At 43.8% G+C, this 26,045-nt stretch overlaps 1 protein-coding gene across 3 annotated transcripts; it reads right to left on the bottom strand.

Annotated features, from left to right (window-relative positions):
- Nucleotides 1-827: 827 nt before the first annotated feature.
- Nucleotides 828-24,945, bottom strand: TSPAN16 (tetraspanin 16). Of its 3 annotated transcripts, none has more exons than XM_069975933.1 (8): nt 24,830-24,945; nt 15,004-15,068; nt 14,353-14,559; nt 10,396-10,470; nt 7,903-8,010; nt 6,660-6,794; nt 3,760-3,843; nt 828-1,267 (listed from the first exon to the last, which is right to left on the bottom strand). In XM_069975933.1, exons 2-8 carry the CDS (start codon nt 15,058-15,060, stop codon nt 1,214-1,216), a joined length of 720 nt encoding a protein of 239 aa, XP_069832034.1. In that variant the 5' UTR covers nt 15,061-15,068; nt 24,830-24,945; the 3' UTR covers nt 828-1,213. The 3 variants fall into 3 exon arrangements, with proteins under 3 accessions (XP_069832034.1, XP_069831949.1, XP_069832083.1); XM_069975848.1 differs by lacking the exon at nt 24,830-24,945 and adding an exon at nt 17,161-17,240; XM_069975982.1 differs by lacking the exon at nt 24,830-24,945 and adding an exon at nt 17,013-17,034.
- Between the last annotated feature and the right edge of the window lie 1,100 nt (nt 24,946-26,045).

Genomic DNA, 26,045 nt, shown 5'->3' with positions numbered 1-26,045 from the left:
CCTTCATTTCATAGTCTGTATTTATTGTTGTTGGAGTGTTTTTAAGGGAAAGTGAGGGTCCATCCCATATCCAATAGTCAAGTAGGGGTAGATGGAGCTCAGCTCATTTGTGATACTGATGATCTGGAAATGGTTGTCAGGCTCTTGTGATAGATACTTCGGTGTAGTAGTCATTACAGAGAGTCTCCGGAGAGTCGCCTCCAGCTCTTTGCTATTTCATTGTACAATCTCCTGGGAAATTAATAGCCCGTCTCTTGTCAATCAGCAGCAAGGCCGCCATGTACTGAGCCGTGTTTATAGTGCGTCACAGAGGTGACGGGGCGATTCCCTCCGGGACCACAATGATCTTTCTCCAGGAACAAACCCAATGTATTTTCTGGTATCCTGGGTGACATTTATAGAACTTTCCCTGCCAAGTTCTTCCTTGTACAGTTTTGATGATGCTCTTTATAACATACAAATCATTGGCCCTGAACTCTAAAATCTTTTATGAAGGGGTTATATGAGATAAGGGAAACAGCGCCACACTTGCCCATAGGCTGTGTCTGGTACTGCATCCACAGGACAGGCCATCAATGTCTGATTAAGGACTGCCATTCCATTCATTCTTTCAGAAGGCACTGGTCAGTAATGGGGTCCACAGATACCAGTAATATAGATGCCACATGGTAGGCGGGGGGTCTTGGTATGGACTATATAATTTCTCAATCTATCTCTAGCAATGGGCTTGACTTACCTTTAGTAATGTGACGTTGCTCCTACCACTTTGGGGTGACACAGTAGACTCATCCCCCCCAATCACAAAATTATTCAATGCAAAGACTTCCAGACAGTTTTATTAGAATGTACATATTATTATTATCATTACATTCACTATGTACAGTATTTATATATATATTACTTAAAGTCTATAGTAAGCGTCGACAAGCACTGATGATGAGGAGGATGGTGAAGAGGAGGAGGAGGATGGCGAAGGTTGTGCTATATCTCATTGCAGTAAGAAAATAGTTTCTCTCTCTATATATATATATAATAGCTAAACATCATAATATCTACCAACCCAGAACAGCGACACTGCAGAGCTGTGGTACGTTCCGTTAATGTCAAGTCCATAGGAGTGTAATGGAAAAGTAGAAACAACAGGATTGTATGTATTATATGGCTATAAGCTTTGCATGTAGTCACCACCGGTGAGGGAACACGCCGGATATCTTTATTTATCACCAATCTGGCAAAACAGCACCAGGGCGACAATCATGGCTGCAAGCTGGAAGGTAGAGAAAAAAGTTATGAACCAGGGTATATGGAGATATACACAGATACTTGCAATCCATTTTGTATCCATTGTTCAAGTGCATATTCAATGCAAAATATTCATACAGCTCCTATGCAGATCTAGGTGACTCCATGATTACAAAACCCTTGTGTAGTCTAATCCTGAAGGGGGACAATGTTTGTAGCCTACAAGCATGGAGACTCATGGGTGCATAGGAGATGGTAACCCAAACAGAAGGAGAACTAGATTAAATTTATCACAAATTAAATGGTCACTGTAGTTTCAAACAACTTCCCTCTTCAGGTCATAGACCAGGTCCTCCTGTGTAGTTATGGGCTCTTTTTCTGACCTTTATCAGACTCATCCTTTCCCTACAAGTGCGAGAGCTTGCATGGAACCCCAAACCAGGAAAGACTGAAATCTTGTGTTTCTTCCATTTTCTAATAAGTGTGCCAACAGTTGTTGCCTTCTTACCAAGCTGCTTGCCTATTGTCCTCTAGCCCATCCCAGCCTTGTGCATGTCTACAGTTTTGTCCCTCTGTTTTAAGACAACTATTTGGTCTTGGCCATGGTGGAGAGGTTGGAATGTGATGCTTGCATATGTGGACAGGTGTTTTTTATACAGGTAACAAGATGAAACCGGTGTAATCCAGGTAATGAGGGCAGAGTAGGAGGAGCTTCTTATACAATGTGATTATCTGGAATGTTCTATAGATTCTGCTTCTCACAGGTGAAGTTACCAACCAGAAATATTACATGTCTCTCCATTCTTTGTAGGTGGGAAAACTTGCTAAATCGGCAGTGTATCAAATAATTATTTCCCCCACTGTATATGAAAATCACTTAATTTACCAAAAAATGATCCTTACTTCTGAAAAAAGGTCTAAAGTCTTGGTCACTATGTGTCTCCTTTCTTTCTAATCAGGTTTTCACTGCCTATTGTTAGGGGTATTGTGTCTAGAGCAGTGCTTCTCAAACTGTGAGGCGGGCCTCACCAGTGAGGCGCCCCCTAGTTGTTGGTGAGGCCCAGCTGGGGAGAAAGTTTTCGCAAAAGTGACTATAAGCTGAACAGGCCCTTTGCTGTTAGCAAAAATCACCATTTTAGCAACATTATTAAATTATTTTGTACTTGCTCTATTAGCATATCGAGCTTGAGAGATGGGTGAAAGATAGCTCTAGCATTATTTTCAGTTTTTAAATGGACTTTCATCACAGATGGTGAGCCCCGGGCACCTTCTTGGTCAGTCTGGTGAGGCCCAGGCATTGCCTTGGTCTGTCGGGTGAGGCTCCAGTAGAAGAAGTTTGAGAAGCACTGGTCTAGAGGGCAGGGCTTAGCATGTACTTAAAGGGGTTATCCAGCGCTACAAAAACATGGCCACTTTCCCCCGACTGTTATCTCCAGTTTAGGTGGGGTTTTGAAACTCCGTTCCATTGAAGTAAATTGAGCTTAGTTGCAAACCGCACCTGAACTGGAGACAACAGTAGGATGAAAAGTGGCCATGTTTTTGTAGGGCTACTTTTGTAACCCCTTTAACATGGGAGGTGAAGATTAGCATGTTCTTAGCATGAGAGGTGAAGCTTAGCATGTTCTTAGCATGAGAGGTCAAGCCAAGCATGTTCTTAGCATGAGAGGTCAAGCTTAGCATGTTCTTAGCCTGCTCCAGATCATCCACATTGTTCCTGAAAGGTATATCAAGGCTTCCCTCTGATCTTGAAGAAAGTTTACCACACACATCCATGGTGTAAATCATCCCCCAGCACAGTGCTAGTCTGTTTAGTGAAGTTCACCAGCACTATGTCATGGCAAAGCAGTAAGGATTAGGCAGAGATGTAAGGGAAGTGTGTATCATGTGTGGACTATGTCAAACAGTCCAGCTGTGGTCCTGAATGAGAAATAGCTGTGCACCATGGAGGGGTCTCTTAGCGGCTCAGTAACAGTGGTGAGAGCAGTAATATCACCTTGTCACCAAGGGTTAATGTACAAAAGTGAAGATTTTTGAAATGATAGTTACACAAGGTGCATTGGCACAAAAAGGAAAGGTTGCAAAAGCATACACACCCTTTAAGGAGCAATCGTAATATTCATACTCTGTGTGAGTGGGGTATAATATATGGTGGGAGCGGAGCCGTGGGCCCTTTTCTCACAGTAGTGTTTTCGTTAGAATTTTGCATTAGTATTTGTAAAGCAAAATCTGGGTGGAACCAAGATGCTGAAGAAATGTCCCTGACCCTTCTTCATCTTATAGGTTCTATACTTGATTTTGGCTGATACAGATACTGATGCAAAATAATGACCAAAAGACTGAAGTGACAGCGGCCGTAGAGTACCTAGAGTCTGAAGACACTTCAAGAATGCATATCATCAGAGCAGACCCTGAACAAGCAGGAGGTGCGGGGAGGTGTGCACTCAACAGACAGGAGCTTTGTTGTGAAATGTTTTACTAGCCGCAATAATCCATCAGCCCATAATGTAGGTACATTACCTCCAGACCGCAGATTCCCAGGGCGACACCTCCGACAATTTTTCCGTTTTGTGACAGAAAACCTTCAAACGCTTTCAAGCAGCCCTAGAGAGTGGAATAAAAAGAGATACGGATTGTGAATGTAGAAATGTCAGCATGGTGCTTGCATTAAAGTGTAACCCCACCCCAAGTAAATAATTTCCACCATGATTGTTACCCCTGATTTACCTTCATATCATACATCCATGGCATTCCTTATTCTGGACTCCGTGGAGCCATGAATACTGGTTGGACTGGTCACACACAATGGTATGACCCCTGTTTAACAGTATGTTGACCCCTAATACACTGAATCTCCAAATAAACCAACAAAATTATTGGAGAATTAGGTTTCAATACTAAATCATTGGATTTCCAAGCAGGGACGCTAAACCACTAGATCTAGACTATCAAGCAGTGTGACAGCAAGTATAGACTCTAACACACTAGATCCACAAATATAGGTCCTAAACTGGAGGACCACTAGGCAGTGACTCTAAATAAGAGGATCGCTAGGTAGAGTCTAAATCAGTAGATCATCTGATCAAAACCAGTGGATCATTGGGTAGACTCTAAACCACTAGGTCTCCGTGTTTAGAGGGATCATCAAATGAATAGTAAACCACTTGGTTTTTTTGGTATAGATAGTAAACCAATGGATCACCAACCATATTCCATACTAGTGAATCACTAGACTTACTCTTAATGGCTGGATCGGTGGACAGACCTTAACCTAGTGGGTCACCAGACGTGGACTATAATACAATGAATCATCATGCTTGAAGAGACTGAACAGTATTATGTATCACTTATACTCCTGAATAACATAGACAGTAAGTAGTCTCTCCATTATGTGCGTAATGGATATTCATGAGGGGCAGAAAACTCCGCCCACCAGCTACTGATTGGCAGTTATCTATCCATGCTGTGTATAGGAAATCAACTGTCAATCAGCAGCTGGAGGGCGGGGGGAGGGGTGTGGCAAGAATCTTATTCTCCTGCATATTAGAAGAACGGCTAAACAGAATGATGTAAGTAATACACCGATCTCATGTAAGGCAGCATAAAGCTAGTGACAGATTCCCTTTAAGCTCTAAACAAGAGGATCATAAGGTAGACTCTAAACCACTGGGTCTCCATTTATAGACTGTAAACCAGTGGATGATGAAGAGAGTAGTAAACCCCTGGGTCATTGACGTAGACAATAAACCAATGGATGACAGACATGCTCCACATTAATGAATCAATAGACATAAACACTAAAGCCGTCAACTAATAGGTAGACCCTAAGGGCCCTATTACACAGGACAATTACCCTGCAAAAATTGATATATCAAATTTAAACGATAATCGTTTCATGTGAATGCAGCCAACAATCGAAAAATATATTGCGTGTCGTTGATCGCATCTTTTGAGCTGAACCTAAAATCATTGTTAATCATTTGCTAATCGTTTGCTGTAATTCCACATTTGTTTGCTAATTGTTCTCCAATCTTTTAGTGTTATTCCACATTGTTCATTCTTTTTCTGGCTTTAGATGTTGTAAACAATCATAGTAACAATTGTAAATAACGATTATCGCTCTCTGTAAGGCTATGTTCACATGGGGTAAGAAATCGGCTGTTCCGTGACCCCGGCCAAGTCACGGAACGGCCGGTCTCTGCCCGAATCATCCCGGCCACAGAGCGCATCAGCGCACACCCGCATCAGAACTCCTCACAGCACACAACTCAATTCATTGAATTGCGGCCGCAGAAAACTGACATGTCAGTTCTTTGCAGCGGCGCACGGGATCCCAGCCGGAGCGTGTACGATGTGTATACACTCCGGCTGGGATCCCATAGAAGCAGAGGCAGTGTTCCAAAACTTGAAAAGTACGGCTGTTGTTGCCAATGGCAACAACGGCCGTACTTTTACGTAGTGTGAACATAGCCTAATATTGTAAATGGTTACAGGTAGCTCTCGTTTGCAAACGTTTATTGTTAATCGTTAAAAATCAATTATTCTAAATCATCATTGATAATCAGGTCGATTCTAAACCACTGGATCATCAAGCAAATACTAAACTGCTTAAGGCCCTATTACACAGATCGATTATCGTCCGTATTCGGCCGATATCAACCGTTACTGTGTAATAGAAGGCAATGATCAGCCAACAATAACGATGTCGGCTGATTGTTGTAGTCGTTTGTCTTTCAAAATGTTGACAGACAAACGATTGTGATAGTAGCGATCTGCTGCCGTTGCTCTTCGGAACAGGAGCGGTGCCAGCAGACAGCTGCTATCGTCTATGGGCTGCCCGGACGATCTAGCGATCATTCTGGCAGCCCCCACACTTACCGGCTTGCTGCTGCTGCGTGTAGTAACGGTGACAGTGAGCAGGCAATGAGGAGCAAACCAGTCCTCTATGTTGTCCCATGTGATAGAGGCTTTAGTCATCAATTATATATTGTAACCAACTGGATTGCCAAGCTTAGACTCCAAGATGGTGACTCACTAGGCACAGACTCATGGATCATTAGGAAGAGTCTAAACCAGTGGATCACCAGACATAGACTACATACCATTGGATCTTCTGGTAACTCTATGAGATATAGAGTGTACATGTATATTCACTGGTTTCTAGTCTAGTCTACTGATCCACCCTGTGAGACCCTAAACCTTGGCACTTGGAGCTGCAGAAAAATCTCCATGGATAAGACAGCGTATTGCTGATAGGGTGCAGGAATCGGGGACCCTCTGGCTTCTACCATGCTGCGTGGCTGGTACAGGGAAGGGGGCATATTTTCTTCATAATATAAAAATGTAGCAATTCTGTTAAGAAGAAGCTTCAGGGTGCTACTTCTTCTATAAAGAAAAGGGAAAAGAACTGGAACTGGTACCTTTACGTCAGAGCTGGTATTGTTACGGCGGCAGGGACTGACATAGGAGCAGCACACCGGAGGGTATTCACTGTGATCTCTGTAGTAGGTGGAGTTGTTGAAATCTTCATAACCATTAAATCCGCAGCACTTGAGCTACGAAAAAAAAATGTATGAGACAGAACAATGCAATCAGAGTTACTGCACAATGTTCAGTTTTCCTTATCTGAGATCTTCTAGAAAAACTGTATAAGGATGTAACCACCATAATAGTGTCTCCTGTGTAGAGGAATAAAACTACTATAATACTGCTCCTATATACAAGAATATAACTACTATATATATATATATATATATATATATATATATATATATATATATATATATATGACCGACACAGTGGGGACCCGTGTGGACCAGAGGACCTGCGCGGTGGTACACGGGGCAATAAGGCTTGATCAATTCATATACAGACACTCTGGTGTTGATTTTTAATATAGGCCTAGCGGCATTAGTATCAGCCATAGATGGGATGTGCAGCCGTTCCACTCTCTCCAGTTCGTGTATAACTACTATAATACTGCTCCTATATACAAGAATATAACTACTATAATACTGCTCCTATATACAAGAATATAACTACTATAATACTGCTCCCTATATACAAGAATATAACAACTATAATACTGCTCCTATATACAGGAATATAACTACTATAATACTGCTCCTATATACAAGAATATAACTACTATAATACTGCTCCTATATACAAGAATATAACTACTATAATACTGCTCCTATATACAGGAATATAACTACTATAATACTACTCTCTATATACAAGAATATAACTACTATAATACTGCTCCTATATACAGGAATATAACTACTATAATACTGCTCCTATGTACAAGAATATAACTACTATAATACTGCCCCTATATACAAGAATATAACTACTATAATACTGTCCCCTATATACAAGAATATAACTACTATAATACTGCCTCCTATATACAAGAATATAACTACTATAATACTGCTCCTATATACAAGAATATAACTATTATAATACTGCTCCTATATACAAGAATATAACTACTATAATACGGCTCCTATATACAAGAATGTAACTACTATAATACCTGTTCCTATGTACAACAATAGTTGGTTAGACATAGTCTTTCCAGTGTTGTAGACATATGGATTATTTTTGGCTATATGTGGTTATTAATTATTACATTGGGGGTTATCACTCTTTTACCTCCTTCATGGTTGTGTTCCACACAGTCGTCATTTCATTGGCTCCTCCATATTCATTCTTGAGATATTTCACTGCCACATTACCAAGGTACTCAATGAAGATGTTAGACTAAGAAAGGAATAATAGAGGTTACCCTACAAACTCAATATATATATAAAGCATTTTTATTTATGATATCCTTGACTATACTATAATGTAACACTGCCATTTGTTACCCTGACAGCCCCTTAAAGAAGCACTCAAAGTTCTTCTTTGCTGACAGAGTCACACATACCATCGCTAAACCTACAGCGCCATCTGTTTCATCCCAGCACAGCTGAATCCATTGAATAGATTACTTTAAATGGGTCATGTGATCACAAGCCTGACTCACAGAAAATCACAGTGTTTAATGTGTCAAAGGAACAGCTCTGGAACAGCTGACTACTTGTGATCTACAGGATGACATCATTACCTATTAGATCCCTCACCTTGTGGCAACTTATAGACCCCTCTTCACCCAACTCAACACAGTTTAAATAAGAAAATGCATCTAAACTGCATAAGAATTCCAATACTAACCCACTTATAGAAGGTGGCCTATACAATGAATTGGAGATTGATCACATGACTGACTCACTGATCCTAAAACACTTGGACTAACCCATCTCTAAGTGAGATTGGACAGTAATATATATATATATATATATATATATATATATATATGGCCTCAGTGCTGGTCATGTGCTATAAAACTGGAATCACCACTCAGCATTGGCATCCATAAACTGTGAGGCCACTGATTGGCTGCAGTAGAAACATGTATAAGCCCTATCATTCTGTTCATTTTATGAATTGTCTATTTACGAGTGCACGCTCTGCAGCATAGAAGTGTTGTAGTCTCCCAGTACAGGTATTCCACTAAGTTCTATTACACCTGAGGTATCACACAAAGGGATGAAGGAGATGACAATATTTATTTTCCCCACTAGGTGTCACTCTCTGTATTATTATATGTTATGTATTAAAGGAGAAGTCCGGCGAAAATTTTTATTAAAGTATTGTATTGCTCCCCAAAAGTTAAGTGCTTTTTTCCCCCCCTGAACTTACTACTGCATCAAGGCTTCACTTCCTGGATAACAAGGTGATGTCACTTCCTGGATAAAATGGTGATGTCACTTCCTGGATAAAATGGTGATGTCACTTCATGGATAACATGGTGATGTCACTTCCTGGATAAAATGGTGATGTTACGACCCTACTCCCAGAGCTGTGCGGGCTGTGGCTGCTGGAGAGGATGATGGCAGGGGGACACTGAGGGACACAGGGAACTGGAGGGACACTGAGCATCCCTCTGCCATCATTCTCTCCAGCAGCCACAGCCCACACAGCTCTGGGAATTGGGTCGTGACATCACCATGTTATCCAGGAAGTGAAGCCTTGGTGCAGTAGCAAGTTCAGGGAAAAAAGCACTTTATAAGCATTTCCTGTAATAAGTGTATATTGGTGATTTGAATAAATACTTAAATAAAAAATTTTGCCACACTTCTCCTATAAGCACAGATGAAGATGGAATGGGTTGACTTTTTGTGTCACATGTTCTGTTTTACCCTGTCACAGCTGCAGCCTCTTTCCCTCACTTTTTCCACCTATCATACTTCCTCACTCTCCTCTTTCCACAGCCTACCAATCAACAAACAGCTTTGTTTTACTTTTATAAAATGGAGGTTAGTTCCTGGTGGGGGGCCATTCTAGTCCTTTGTCAGTAGAGGTGGAGAGAGACACACAGAGTGAGAGTTTCTGCTGTAGTTAAGCAGGGCCTGGCTTAGGCCAGGACCTTTGTCAGGGACCACAGAAACTACAGTTTCTTCTATGAAAGTAACTTGCTAGCATGCAGTGCTAGAACCCCTTGGGAGAGAAAGCCGTCCTCTGAGGAAAACCTTGTTCACGCCTAGGATCCTTCAAAAACACAAGGGCAGTAACCACTACAGTTAGGTACGGACCCCAGTAGGACAAATAGCGTGAAAAGCTGACGTATCCTACTGTTCGCACGGCTCTTCTGGGAAGTCTTCTACGCCCAGTTGTAAAGTTCTGGGGCTCGTACTACCCAACCTGGCACTCGTTGAACTTGTTAGGGCAGAAGGCGGTCAGATAACATATCTAAACGTGAGTACGAGTATTCTATCTTCTTCAACTTCTTCTTCTACTAAGCACCATCCCGGAAGAGTACACTACTACCTAGACAAGGCCCCCAAGACGCATCCCTACTCCTTCCTCTGGACACCTTGCTCTAGGGGTCCTATGACACGGGACGACTGCGGCCTGATCATTGTAGTAAACGAGTGTTCTGCTACATTGGCGCTCCCTTGGTGCTACCCGGGCGCAGTGCCCGTTTGTCGTGGGGTGAATTCCAGCACCACTCCTGGCCACCATCACAAGTGCGAAAATAAACCTAAACCCACCTAGCTGCCACAACACCAGATAGCTACTCCGGCATACGGCAGTGATACGCACCAAAGAAGAGAACGCCAGAACAACTACAGCGCCTGCAATTTCCGCAATGAAAATAATGAGGATGATGATGAAAAACTGCAAAAAAATAAAAATAATACTCATTAGGTTACATGGATTAATAGGAGGAGATATAGGGAGGTTATATGGAGTAATAGGAGGAGATATAGGAGGTATATGGAATAATAGGAGGAGATATAGGGAGGATATATGGAGTAATAGGAGGAGATATAGGGGAGGATATATGGAGTAATAGGAGGAGATATAGGAAGGATATATGGAGTAATAGGAGGAGATATAGGGGAGGTTATATGGAGTAATAGGAGGAGATATAGGGGAGGATATATGGAGTAATAGGAGGAGATATAGGGAGGTATATGGAGTAATAGGAGGAGATATAGGGATGATATATGGAGTAATAGGAGGAGATATAGGGGAGGTTATATGGAGTAATAGAAGGAGATATAGGGGGATATATGGAGTAATAGGAGGAGATATAGGGAGGATAAATGGAGTAATAGTAGGAGATATGGGGAGGTTATATGGAGTAATAGGAGGAGATATAGGGGGGATATATGGAGTAATAAGAGGAGATATAGGGAGGATATATGGAGTAATAGGAGAAGATATAGGGAGGGTATATGGAGTAATAGGAGGAGATATAGGGGAGGATATATGGAGTAATAGGAGGAGATATAGGGAGGTTATATGGAGTAATAGGAGGAGATATAGGGAGGATATATGGAGTATTAGGAGGAGATATAGGGAGGTTATATGGAGTAATAGAATGAGATATAGGAAGGATATATGGAGTAATAGGAGGAGATATAGGGGATATATGGAGTAATAGGAGGAGATATAGGGGATATATGGAGTAATAGGAGGAGATATAGGGAGGATATATGGAGTAATAGGAGGAGATATAGGGAGGTTATATGGAGTAATAGGAGGAGATATAGGAGATATATGGAGTAATAGGAGGAGATATAGGGAGGGTATATGGAGTAATAGGAGGAGATATAAAGGAGGATATATGGATTATTAGGAGGAGATATAGGGGATATATGGAGTAATAGGAGGAGATATAGGGGATATATGGAGTAATAGGAGGAGATATAGGGGATATATGGAGTAATAGGAGGAGATATAGGGAGGTTATATGGAGTAATAGAATGAGATATAGGAAGGATATATGGAGTAATAGGAGGAGATATAGGGAGGATATATGGAGTAATAGGAGGAGATATAGGGGGGTTATATGGAGTAATAGGAGGAGATATAGGGGGGTTATATGGAGTAATAGGAGGAGATATAGGGAGGATATTATGGAGTAGTAGGAGATATAGGGAGGATATATGGAGCAATAGGAGGAGATATAGGGAGGTTATATGGAGTAATAGGAGGAGATATAAAGGAGGATATATGGATTATTAGGAGGAGATATAGAAGGTTATATGGAGTAATAGGAGGAGATATAGGGAGCATATATGGAGTAATAGGAGGAGATATAGGGAGGTTATATGGAGTAATAGGAGGAGATATAGGGAGGATATATGGAGTAATAGGAGGAGATATAGGGAGGTTATATGGAGTAATAGGAGGAGATATAGGGAGGATATATGGATTAATAGGAGATATAGGGGATATATGGAGTAATAGGAGGAGATATAGGGGAGGTTATATGGAGTAATAGGAGGAGATAAAGGGAGGTTATATTGAGTAATAGGAGGATATATAGGGGAGGATGTATGGAGTAATAGGAGGAGATATAGGGAGGATATATGGAGTAATAGGAGGTGATATAGGGAAGTCATATGGAGTAATAGGAGGAGATATAGGGGGGATATATGGAGTAATAGGAGGAGATATAGGGAGGTTATATGGAGTAATAGGAGGAGGTATAGGGGGGGTTATATGGAGTAATAGGAGGAGATATAGGGAGGATATATGGAGTAATAGGAGGAGATATAGGGGGGTTATATGGAGTAATAGGAGGAGATATAGGGGAGGTATATGGAGTAATAGGAGGAGATATAGGGAGGATATATGGAGTAATAGGAGGAGATATAGGGAGGATATATGGAGTAATAGGAGGAGATATAGGGGGGATATATGGAGTAATAGGAGGAGATATAGGGGATATATGAAGTAATAGGAGGAGATATGGGGGGTATATGAAGTAATAGGAGGAGATATAGGGAGGATATATGGAGTAATAGGAAGAGATATAGGGAAGGATATATGGAGTAATAGGAGGAGATTTAGGGAGGTTATGGTGCGTTTACACGTAACGATTATCGTACGAATTTGCGCGTTAACGATCAAATTCGACCGATAGTCGTACGTGTAAACGCAGCGAACGATCAAACGACGAACGATACATCGCTCATTTTGATCTTTCATAGGAGGGGATATAGGGAGGTTATATGGAGTAATAGGAGGAGATATAGGGAAGATATATGGAGTAATAGGAGGAGATATAGGGCAGATATATGGAGTAATAGGAGGAGATATAGAGAGGATATATGGAGTAATAGGAGGAGATATAGGGAGGATATATGGAGTAATAGGAGGAGATATAGGGGAGGATATATGGAGTAATAGGAGGAGATATAGGGAGGATATATGGATTAATAGGAGGAGATATAGGGAGGATATATGGAGTAATAGGAGGAGATATAGGGAGGATATATGGAGTAATAGGAGGAGATATAGGGGATATATGGAGTAATAGGAGGAGATATAGGGGATATATGGAGTAATAGGAGGAGATATAGGGGATATATGGAGTAATAGGAGGAGATATAGGGAGGATATATGAAGTAATAGGAGGAGATATAGGGGAGGTTATATGGAGTAATAGGAGGAGATATAGGGGAGGTTATATGGAGTAATAGGAGGAGATATAGGGGAGGATATATGGAGTAATAGGAGGAGATATAGGGAAGATATATGGAGTAATAGGAGGAGATATAGAGAGGATATATGGAGTAATAGGAGGAGATATAGGGTGGATATATGGAGTAAAAGGAGGAGATATAGGGGAGGATATATGGAGTAATAGGAGCAGATATAGGGGATATATGGAGTAATAGGAGGAGATATAGGGGATATATGGAGTAATAGGAGGAGATATAGGGGATATATGGAGTAATAGGAGGAGATATAGGGAGGATATATGAAGTAATAGGAGGAGATATAGGGGAGGTTATATGGAGTAATAGGAGGAGATATAGGGGAGGTTATATGGAGTAATAGGAGGAGATATAGGGGAGGATATATGGAGTAATAGGAGGAGATATAGGGGAGGATATATGCAGTAATAGGAGGATATATAGGGAGGATATATGAAGTAATAGGAGGAGATATAGGGAGGATATATGGAGTAATAGGAGGAGATATAGGGGGGGGGGTTATATGGAGTAATAGGAGGAGATATAGGGAGGGTATATGGAGTAATAGGAGGAGATATAGGGAGGATATATGGAGTAATAGGAGGAGATATAGGGAGGATATATGGAGTAATAGGAGGAGATATAGGGAGGATATATGGAGTAATAGGAGGAGATATAGGGAGGATATATGGAGTAATAGGAGGAGATATAGGGAGGATATATGGAGTAATAGGAGGAGATATATGGGATATATGAAGTAATAGGAGGAGATATGGGGAGGGTATATGGAGTAATAGGAGGAGATATAGGGGGATATATGGGGTAATAGGAGGAGATATAGGGAGGTTATATGGAGTAATAGGAGGAGATATAGGGGAGGATATATTGAGTAATAGGATGAGATATAGGGGGTTATATGGAGTAATAGGATGAGATATAGGGGAGGTTATATGGAGTTATAGGGGTAGATATGGGAGGATTCATGGGGCCCTGTACTGTTTATTTTTGCTCCATGAATCCTAGCTACACCCCTGGAGGAGATATACAGAGATAACATTGTACTTACCAGCATTAACATACACCTGCTTTCTTTCACAGCTCCACAACAGCCCAGGAACCCCATAAGTATTAGGAAGCCCCCCACTGCTATGCACAGATACCCCACATTCACCACTTGCATTAGCTGTGGGGCGGCCGAGCCTAGGATCTTCAGGAATGATCCGCCATCCACCTTCACCCAGATTCCGATCCCCAGCACCGCGATGCCCCCCAGCTGTGGGGAGAGAACACAATACATGGAGCCATAGAGTAGTTCTCAGTAATTTGGTTCTAATTCCATAAAGGAACAGTTGTCTGGAGGATATTTGTTGTTTTAAATGTGAACAGGGAAAAAAAATTTTATTACATGGAGTCCATGAGCATTATGTTGTTGTTTTTTTTTGGTAGATTGTGTGGATGTTGCCATACATGTGAAATACAGGTGAGTTTGGACCCCTATCTTCCCACCCCTCCTCTAAATGCTGCCCCCTGGGCATCTACTAAGTGCCAACATACCCCTCTATGACCTCTATACTTCCTAATAGCTGATCTCCTCTGTATACTGTATATACAAACCATAATCACTATGAAATAAATCCTCAGTGCTATACACAGACAGCCTGCTTGCTGATGGTTTCCAGGATTTTTCAATGTCGCACACCATTTTCAGGATACTTACAAAAATGATGCCGTTGAATATGAACATCATGGTTTTGAGGAAAGAGAAGCAGCTCATTTTGAGACCTAAAAGTAAAAAAACAAACATTATTTACTTCCGATATATACTCTAATGGAGGAAGACTTCAAAAAGCTCCTTTTCCCCAGCTTCCTGGATTCCTGTTAGGCCTTATTCACACGTCCCGTAAAACACACTACGACCACAGACAATTTTAGGGCCCATTTAATCCTGTGTGCGCATTCACACCACTCGTGCTGTGATCCTTGGCATGTAAAAATAGGACAGGTCATAGTGCGGATGGCGGCATGGATGCCTCCCCCGCTCCTGTCACCGCTCATCTCCTCCGCTCCTGTCACCAGCTCCCATCTCCCCGCTCCTGTCACCCGCTCCCATTTTCCCCGCTCCTGTCACCCTCTCCCATCTCCCCACTCCTGTTACCCGCTCCCATCTCCCCGCTCCTGTAACCCGCTCCCAACTCCCCACTCCTGTCACCCACTCCCATCTCCCCCGCTACTGTCACCCGCTCCAATCTCCCCTGCTCCTGTCACCCGCTCCCATCTCCCCCATTACTGTCACCCGCTCCCATCTCCCCGCTCCTGTCACCCGCTCCCATCTCCCCACTCCTGTCACCCTCTCCCATCTCCCCACTTCTTTCACCCTCTCCCATCTCCCCGCTCCTGTCATCCGCTCCCATCTGCCCGCTCCTGTCACTCTCTCCCATCTCCCCGCTCCTGTCACCCACTCCCATCTCCCCACTTATGTCACCCTCTCCCATCTCCCCACTCCTGTCACCCACTCCCATCTCCCCACTTATGTCACCCGCTCCCATCTCCCTGCTCCTGTTACCCTCTCCCATCTCCCCACTCCTGTCACCCGCTCCCATCTCCCCTGCTCCTGTCACCCACTCCCATCTCCCCTGCTCCTGTCACCCACTCCCATCTCCCCCGCTCCTGTCACCCGCTCCCATCTCCCCCGCTCCTGTCACCCGCTCCCATCTCCCTTGCTCCTGTCACCCTCTCCCATCTCCCCACTCCTGTCACCCACTCCCATCTCCCCACTTATGTCACCCGCTCCCATCTCCCTGCTCCTGTTACCCTCTCCCATCTCCCCACTCCTGTCACCCGCTCCCATCTCCCCTGCTCCTGTCACCCGCTCCCATCTCCCCTGCTCCTGTCACCCACTCCCATCTCCCCCGCTCCTGTCACCCGCTCCCATCTCCCCCGCTCCTGTCACCCGCTACCATCTCCATGCTCCTGTCACCCGCTCCCATCTCCCCGCTCCTGTCACCTGCTCCCATCTCCCCGCTCCTGTCACCCGCTCCCATCTCCCCGCTCCTGTCACCTGCTCCCATCTCCCCGCTCCTGTCACCCGCTCCCATCTCCCCGCTCCTGTCACCCGCTCCCATCTTCCCCGCTCCTGTCACCCGCTCCCATCTCCCCGCTCCTGTCACCCACTCTCATCTCCCCTGCTCCTGTCACCCGCTCCCATCTCCCCCGTTACTGTCACCCGCTCCCATCTCCCCGCTCCTGTCACCCTCTCCCATCTCCCCCACTTCTGTCACCCGCTCCCATCTCCCCATTCCTGTCACCTGCTCCCATCTCCCCGCTCCTGTCACCCGCTCCCATCTCCCCTGCTCCTGTCCCTGGATCCTGGCTCCAATCTCCCCCGCTCCCAACCCAGCGCATTTAAATGGATGCAATCAACAGACGTTTAGTGTTTTTCATGGAGCAGACAAAATCCCGCTCCGTGAAAAACACTGGACCTGTGAATGAGGCCACTGATTTCCCATAGAATGAATAAAAATTAGCCCCCCCCCCCCATTAAAAGATCCATTCACTTGAACAGAAGTGAGCAGCAACACCAGATACGGCCTGCAGACAGGGTGGCGCCTTTTTTCGCCTAATCTTATAAGTCCTCCTTGGCTGTCCTCATACATTACTGCGCTCACATAGTGGATATATTTACTTTAACCTAGACAACGGTAACGCTCGGCTAGCTCTGCTACATACGTCATCATTATAGGGAGTAGTTATTGTTGCTTCCAGGGTAACTGGGATTATAAAAACCCGTGGCCAAAATGCAGCCAAGAATGAGAAGCTCCTGCGGGCCGGAGGTCACCAGTGCTGATATGGTATATACTCTGTGTTATATACCCACCTATATATCCCTGTGGGGGGAGAGTTATAAAACCTTGTTCAATGAGGCAGTTGTCCGTAGCAACCAATCAGATCGCAGCTTTCATTTCTCAGATGCCTTTTTAAAACTGAAAGCTGGAGTTTGATTGGTTGCTATGGGCAACTGATCCACTGCAGACATTTTGATAAAGCTCCCTGTCTGTGTACATCGCCTTCTATAGAAGGAGATGGATATAAATGATGGGTCCTTGGGGGTGTTACTGGGGTGGTGTGGTTGTTACTGGGACACTGGGATTGGTCCTAAGTGATACTGTGTAATTTCTGGGGGCTCCTTGGCAAACAATAGGGGCAATGTAGTTGTTAGCACTGGGGGCTTTGTGGCTCTTACTGGGGCTTTGTGTTTGTTCCCTGTTCATCTCTGTATGTATTATATGGAGCCCTGGTACTGGGGTCACTGTGGCTATTACTGGGGGTATTGTGGCTATTACTGGGGTCATTGTGGCTATTACTGGGGGTATTGTGGCTATTACTGGGGTCATTGTGGCTATTACTGGGGGCATTGTGGCTATTACTGGGGTCATTGTGGCTATTACTGGGGGTATTGTGGCTATTACTGGGGTCATTGTGGCCATTACTGGGGGCATTGTGGCTCTGAGTGGGTCAGTGTGCAGTGCCCTGGTACCCCTTCTCCTGCTGATAAGCAATATGGTTGTGGTGTGGCAGGAATTTTTTTTACAGTTCTAGGCTGCGTTCACACTACGTATATTTCAGTCAGTATTGCAACCCAAACCAGGAGTGGATTAAAAACACAGAAAGGATCTGTTCACACAATGGTGAAATTGAGTGGATGGCCGCCATATAACAGTAAATAACGGCCATTATTTAAATATAACAGCCGTTGTTCTAAAATAACAGCAAATATTTGCCATTAAATGGCGGCCATCCACTCAATTTCAACATTATGTGAACAGATCCTTTCTGTGTTTTAATCCACTCCTGGTTTTGGTTGCAATACTGACTGAAATATACATATACTGACTGAAATATACGTAGTGTGAACGCAGCCCTAATCTATATGGATACTGTGAGCCATAACCTATCATATATTGATGTCTACTGTATGTGTTGTTTACGTGTGAAGATCTGTCCCTAGGGATATAAGTAGCAGACTCGGCCAATCCTTTGCCGCAAGTCAGTATACGAAATCAAGAAGGAAGAAAGACAATCTTAAATGGTCCACAGAAATCATCTGAAACTTTGCCTCAGAGGAAATACTGAGTGAGAGATTGTTTGGCCCTGACAACCTTCTTTGGGCTCCACACGTATTACCATCTCTGGCTATCACCAAATTGGTGGTAGAGACGACTCGCTAGAGACTTTATTCTACTCACTGGGTTATAGACTGAATCTTTGCTGTGGTCTGAGCCAGTACACAAGGCATTCTGCCCCCAGTACTATGACTATCTCCCTAGTTAAATGATATACTTTCTAAGCATACTAAGGCATATTTATGAATTTGTTTTGCACTATGGACTATTTCTACAGCAAGGACTATATTATACTATAAGTATTCTACATGCAGTTCAGAAAATACTATGGACATGTTTCTAAATTTTTCAAGTGCTGTGAACATTTCGCTGTTTGCACAAATTATACAGGTGCTAACAATAATCCTTCCTCTTTGTGTATGTATATCTACGTGCCTTGCAATTGTGTATACCATTTTTCTATGTCTCTCTTACTCTCCAACCGGAGGCCAAGGACGGTCCCGGCCTGTGATTGGCTGAGCGGCCTGTCAGCTGACAGGCCACTCTGAAGCTAGAGCGCGCGGGACCCAGGGAGAAGCGGACTGCAGGAGCAGCCCTGGAACATGGATAGGTAATGTATGTAGTTTAAACAAGGGCTGCAAGGACATCGGTAACAATGTCCTTGCAGCCCTTGTTAAACGATTATCGGGCCGTGTAATAGGCCCAGTAAACAAGCGACGATCCAGCAGATCGGCACTCGTTTACAGGTATTATCGGGCCCCCATCGGCCTGTGTAATACCACCCTAAGCCAAAGCCAGGAGTGGATTTGAAAAGACGAGGAATCTCAGTCTTTCCTTTATGACCTGTTCCCTGTTTATAGTCCATTCCTGGCTTTAGCTCCAAAAAATCTTTCAGATAATCTGTTGGTGTAATAGGGCCCTAAGAGGGGGAGTCTGTAGTGTCCCAATACCCATTCTGCTGAGTAAAATGGATGTTTTTTGGCAGTAGAGTTGTGACAGCACGTTCTAATTCTCATGGGTACAATGTGTTAGAATATATAATGTGCATTGACATGTGCTTTCATTGTGAAGTGCAACAAAAATCTGGTGGATTTATTGTATGTGTATGAGAGGAAGGTCTTCTAGCACCCTATCTGCACAGTATATCCCCCCACCACCTCCTAGTCCAGTCCTCCCTACCCAGAGGACAGGACCAACCTGGTTGAGCGCTTAAGCAAGTGGAAAGGAAAGAAGGTACAGAAGCCTAAGCAAAATAAAGTTTAAGCTTAGATATCTCCATTCAGAACTAATATGCAGCTACTTCCAGTCCACATTGAAGTGACAGCTTAATTTTGGTATCCAATAAGAGGGAGAGAATAATCTAAAGCCAGAAGGGATAACAAAGTAAGAAAGGCCCTTCTGCAGTCACTGGGATAAAGTGGGCCTCCATCCGAAGCCAATGCAACGTGACTTCTATGTAATAAGTTCTACTCCCTTACGCCCTGCAATAGGGAATTGTAACATAAAATCCTTTTTTTTCTTGAACTGAGATTTTCCAAAATTAAAGGGGTCCATGTGAGGAAAGGTCCAGAGCAGTAGCCATACCCATAGAAAACCACTCCTGCTCTGGACAGTTCCTGACATTGAGGTGGCAGCAGAGAGCACTGTTTCAGAAAGAATACACCACTTTCTGCAGGACATACAGCAGGTGATAAGTACATAAGACTGAAGATTTTCTTTTTATATAGGAGCAATTTATAAATCTAGACACCCGTTGATTTGAAAGAAAACATTTCTTGCTGGTGTTTCCCTTAACTCTTTATCAGCCACCCCTAGTCTTATCTACCCCTAGAGACTGTTTAAAGCTTGCAAGGGGACAAAACCTCCTCATACGTAAAAGGAAACTTTGTACTGTGGGTAAGGGGAGGTACCACGTTGTATCTGTTAATGGAATACCAAAGGGGTTCTGCCATGCCAATGCACCATAGCCGTGTAACATCCAGTTTATGTTTGACAGACACCTCTAAATCATTGGCGGCACAGTCTCTGAATATGTAATCCACAGAGGAAGCAGGTAAATATGTGACCACATAATCCAGCTCCCCGCACAGTGGATGATATCACAGGATCAGACACCAGAAAAATTGTTCTACTTTGTGTGAAAGATGAGGAATATGAAAATATTTGTTCCTGATACTTGTGTAAAAGGCAAATTACCCCTCAAATATGCAAAATGGAAGAGCCATGAGTGACCGCGCCCGAAATGTGACTTGTAGTAGTAACTGAGCTCTGGGTCCGGGATCCCGGCAGGGGATTTCAATACTAGGCGGATGTTTGATATTAACACATGGTTCTTGATCTTCCAGTTTTTGTGTAAATACTTCTGGGGATATCACTGAATCTTTGTGTCTTCCTTATATCTCCTCCCGTGGTTTCTGTTCTCCCTCCATCCCACAAGCAGAGAGATGATGGGGACAGCAAACACCTCATACCAATGCGTTTCACTCCAATCCTGAATCTTTATTTCACTCCCCTCTTGTCCCCTTAGGCCTTATTCACACGTTCCGTAATTTACGGATCCGTATTTCCGTATCCGAGTTAGTGCACATTGAAGTCTATTGGGCTATTCACACGATCAGTAGCAGAAATGGATGAAAATCAATCCGTAAAAAAAAAAGGACATGTCCTAGTGCGGACCGGGTGCGGACCCAGATTTTTTCACGGATGCTCTCATTGACATCAATTGTCTACGGATTGTTTGCGGATTGCAACATGTTTGGCATCCGTATTTCCGTAGAAAAATATGGATAACTCATGCTCCTATTGTGCACAGCAGTATATAGAAGTGCTGGGATCTATAGTTCTCCGGATCTCCGGGCGGACAGCTGACGGAATTCCGCGGACATTTTCCGCGAGAATTCCTCAGTCTGAACCTGCGGCTGCATCAGACCCCCTCCTGCGGCTGCATCAGACCCCCTCCTGCGGCTGCATCAGACCCCCTCCTGCGGCTGCATCAGACCCCCTCCTGCGGCGGCATCAGACCCCCTCTGCGGCATCATCAGACCTCCTCTGCGGCGGCATCAGACCCCCTCCTGCATCATCAGACCCCCTCTGCGGCATCAGACCCCCTCCGGCGGCATCAGACCCCCTCCTGCGGCATCATCAGACCCCTCCTGCGGTAAGGATGCGATCTCCTATGCGATCCTCCTGTGCCGTTCTGCCTTCAGTGCTCTTAATTGATTCATTGATACTTTCCTAACCACATAGTAAACACCAATTTATTGAGCTAATTGGTAATGATGATTGGCAGCTGGGCTACAAAGGTACAAGTACCAATTACCTCAATAAATTGGGGTGTTGATTGTAAACACCCCAATTTATTGAGGTAATTGGTACTTGTACCTTTGTAGCCCAGCTGCCAATCATCATTACCAATTAGCTCAATAAATTGGTGTTTACTATGTGGTTAGGAAAGTATCAATGAATCAATTAAGAGCACTGAAGGCAGAACGGCACAGGAGGATCGCATAGGAGATCGCATCCTTACCGCAGGAGGGGTCTGATGATTCCGCAGGAGGGGGTCTGATGCCGCCGGAGGGGGTCTGATGCCGCCGGAGGGGGTCTGATGCCGCAGAGGGGGTCTGATGCCGCAGAGGGGGTCTGATCATGCAGGAGGGGGTCTGATGCCGCCGCAGAGGAGGTCTGATGATGCCGCAGGAGGGGGTCTGATGCCGCAGAGGGGGTCGGTCCGATGCCGCCGCAGGAGGGGGTCTGATGCAGCCGCAGGAGGGGGTCTGATGCAGCCGCAGAGGGGGTCTGATGCAGCCGCAGAGGGGGTCTGATGCCACAGAGGGGGTCTGCCATTCATTCACTGCTCAGTTGAAGTCTGGTCCAGCAACGGATGGAATACGGATGGAATACGGATGGAATACGGATGTCCAATCCGCAATTTCTCACGGGTTGTTTCAGGACCAGAAAAAAATACTGAACGTGTGCATAAGGCCTTAAGGCCCTATTACACAAAGCGATTATCGGCAGTATTTGGACGATTATGGTCCATTACGGCCAAAAATAGTTTTCTGTAATAAAAAGCAACGATCAGCGGGCATGCACAATGTCAGCTGATCGTTGTCTTTTAACGTCTATCAACCGTTGAAAGACTAAAGACAACAACAGTGACGATCTGCTGCCGTTGCTCCGTGTAATAGGAGCGGGGGCAGCAGACGGCCGCTATCTCCTATAGGCTTGCCGGACAAACTTAAGATCAACCCAGGCCCCCCACTTACTTGCTTGCTGTTGGCGCGTGTAAAAGCACCGGCAGCGAGCAGAGAACAAGGAGCAAACAAGCGCTGGCCTGACAGGTCGGCAATCGCGTGGTCACGGAGATCGCACTGTGTAATGGGGCTTTAGTTGATAATAATCGGCCGTAAAAGTCAGTCAAGGAGCGGGAAAACGCCTGATCCTCGGCTGATCGCATCTTGCGTACTGCTTCAGTATCAGCCGCACATCTCTCTGTATAAATAGGAGATGTGTAGCCATAAGTAATACATTAAAAAGGCCGCATAAATGATACAGGTCAGGCCGCTCAATTCATCAGGCCTTATAAATGCACAGCAATGGAGCGCCGATCTCACTGCGGACGGATGGCTGAGGCTAGGTTCACACTGCGTTTTTTTTTCATCCGTTTTTTTGCAAAAGACTGATGAAAAAAACGGATGCATTTGTGTGCATCCGTTTTGATCCGTTTTTCCATTGACTTCCATTGTAAAAAAAAAACGGATCAAGATGAGGATCCGTTTTTTTTTTTAAAACTGATCCGTTTTGATCCGTTTTTTTTACAATGGAAGTCAATGGAAAAATGGAGTAAAATGGATGCATGCAAATCCATCCCTTTTTTTCATCCGTTTTTTGCAAAAAACGGATTGCAAAAACGCAGTGTGAACCTAACCTAACTCAGAATTATATACATCTCTAACCATCTCAGACATTTCACTCCATTTCTTATACACTTGTCTCACTAAACATCCACAATAATGTCACTAAATATAAAGGGGGAGATTTATCAAACATGGTGTAAAGTGAAACTGGCTCAGTTGCCCCTAGCAACCAATCAGATTCCATCTTTCATTTTCCAAACAGTCTGTGAGGAATGAAAGGTGGAATCTGATTGGTTGCTAGGGGCAACTGAGCCAGTTTCACTTTACACCATGTTTGATAAATCTCCCCCATAGTATATATAGCCAACCCTCGCATTTCACTCAATGTATATTATTCTTCTCTAGTCGTCCATATATGCATAGCACTAACACTGTAATATATACTCCTCTACAATCCCCTCATTTCACTCACTATATCATTTATACACCTTAAACCATCTTCACGCATTTCACTCCATTTATATTATACACTTCTCTCTCTATCCCCACTCAATATATACTGTACGCCTTCTCTACTCACTTAGTATATACTAGATATTCCTCTAACCCTCACCCATAAATTGTACACACCCCTAGCTATGCTCACGCATTTCACTCATAGTATATACACCTCTGGTCATCCCTACTTCTTTCACTCAGTATATACTATATATTCCTGCAACCACTCATTATGTATCTAACACAACCCTAACCATCCCCAATCATTTCAATATATACAATATGTACTATATACAGCTCTAGCTATTCCTACTCATTTCACACCTTTTATACACTTCTCTCTCTCTAAACATCCACACTTATTTCACTATATATACTATATACTGCAGGCATTTCTCTTACTATCTACTATATACTCCTTTAGCTATCCCCATGTATTACGCTCAAGATATTCTGTATATTCCACCGACCATTCCCACTCATTTAATTCCCTAAAAATTCCCATTTGTTTCACTCAGTATATACCATATATACTTTAAACCATGCCAACGCATTTTACTCCATAAAATCCCCACTCATTTCTCACCATACTCCCCGCTCCAACCAGCCCCATGCGTTTCACTCTAGCATTATGTATAGGATCTTTTCTCTGTGATCGGCTGCCTGAACCCCCAGAATATAAGTACACTGCTGTGCATGGACACAATCCATATATATATATATATATATATATATATATATATATATATATATACAGTATATGTATATATCCCTTCTGTATAGAGAAACATGGCCAACTGGTCTTATAGGAATCTCATGTAAACAGTCGACACCTCTCTCCCAGCATTGTTATAGTCCTTGGTATCACATATGTATATAGATGTGTATATAATATAAGGGCACCCCATACAGGATAGATATAACCCTTTCTCTATCAATATCAGCACACAAGAAGGAAACAGTAGGCAATGCCGCCCCTGGAGGGGTAGAGGGTGCCAGGGTAGTGGCAATAATAGGGGATCTGTTATAAAAGAGACAGGAGACCACCGCCAGAGGCCGGACCACCTACCTGATGTGATATTCCTGGAGTCCTGTTTGTTGCTTGCACCTCTCTGGTGACTGTTCCTTGCTCTGATTCCTGGCGGAGACTGCTGCTGCCGGCTGAACACCTGAGCTGCTCACCTGGGAGCTGCCTGCGGGGAGGGACGCACTGCAGGTTAATGCTGCTACTGCTGCATATACAGTCACTGCCTACAGGATCTCAGGAAGGCATGCCCCACATCCCCCCAGGGTGCAGGAGGGCTACAGGAAGCAGGCACCAATATCATGGGCCGCTGACTTAAAGGAATTTTTCATGTCCGTGTAAATAAGGTGTCATCGTTCAATAATTAATAGTTATACCTATTTCCACTATACTGTGTAATCCTGTGTAATATTTAGACTGCGCTGTAAAGAGTACGATGGATTTAGTGACCCTTACTAGACAATAGACTTGGGGGGGTCGTCTAGCTTTGGTGGGCCTCCTCCCTAATATTATTTTGGCTGATGTCATCATAACGTTTGTTGTTCTATGTTGCTTTATGTCAAGGTTTGTTCGTTGTGTTTTATATTGCTTTTATGTTGTGTCCAGTGGCCGCAGTTGATGAAGAAACATGGTGGCGGGGAATTCTGGCCTTGTTCATCATGCTAGTTTTATGACATAGCAGGGGCCAACTTGGGAAGCCCTGTAGGGAACAACTGATTGGTGTACATGTGAGCATGTTGAGTGACACAGGCCCCAGACCTTGTTACCTGGGATGAGCAGAGTGCTAAGGGTTTCCTGCTGATACTCGCGCTGAGAGATGGAGTTCATAGACTTTCCAGTAACTTTGCTCCATCCGGATCAGTTTCTAGCTCTTTGGCTCTTTAGTGGATAATGTCCTGCACTGTAGAACTCCCAGTCCACAGCGTGAGTTGAGATGATATGTTGGCTAGTCCTCTCCTGAAGGGTTTAGCAAATTATCTCTCAGCGTACAGGTACTTCAGGAAAGGAGTTTGTAAGAGGGGACTGTCCTGCATCCTACTCATGTGGGGTACTGACTAAGACTCCACTAAAACTAGAAGCTCCTCCCCTTCCTGTCTAGCGTGTAAGATGCGCTGTGGTTGGGTGGAAAGAGTGCAACAGGAGAGGAGAAAGGTAGGGGTCATAGGACAGAAGAAAGTAAAGATCCTACTTGGTCACAGAATCTGGTTCACAAAAACACAATAACCCCTTTGAGACACTTCAGCTGTGCAGCTTCTACACT

The sequence above is a fragment of the Dendropsophus ebraccatus genome, chromosome 1 (genome assembly GCF_027789765.1).
Source record: "Dendropsophus ebraccatus isolate aDenEbr1 chromosome 1, aDenEbr1.pat, whole genome shotgun sequence".
NCBI lineage: Eukaryota > Metazoa > Chordata > Amphibia > Anura > Hylidae > Dendropsophus > Dendropsophus ebraccatus.
This window is presented reverse-complemented; position numbering and strand designations above follow the sequence as displayed.

Bases quoted from the DNA above. Each gene is read 5' to 3' on its own strand.
- TSPAN16 (XM_069975933.1), bottom strand. From the start codon at position 15,060: ATGAGCTGCTTCTCTTTCCTCAAAACCATGATGTTCATATTCAACGGC. The intron at 10,471-14,352 runs GTAAGTACAATG...ATTTTTTTGCAG, and splicing joins GCAGGTGTATGTTAATGCTG to TTTTTCATCATCATCCTCAT. The intron at 3,844-6,659 runs GTACCAGTTCCA...TCCACTCTCTAG, and splicing joins ATACCAGCTCTGACGTAAAG to GGCTGCTTGAAAGCGTTTGA.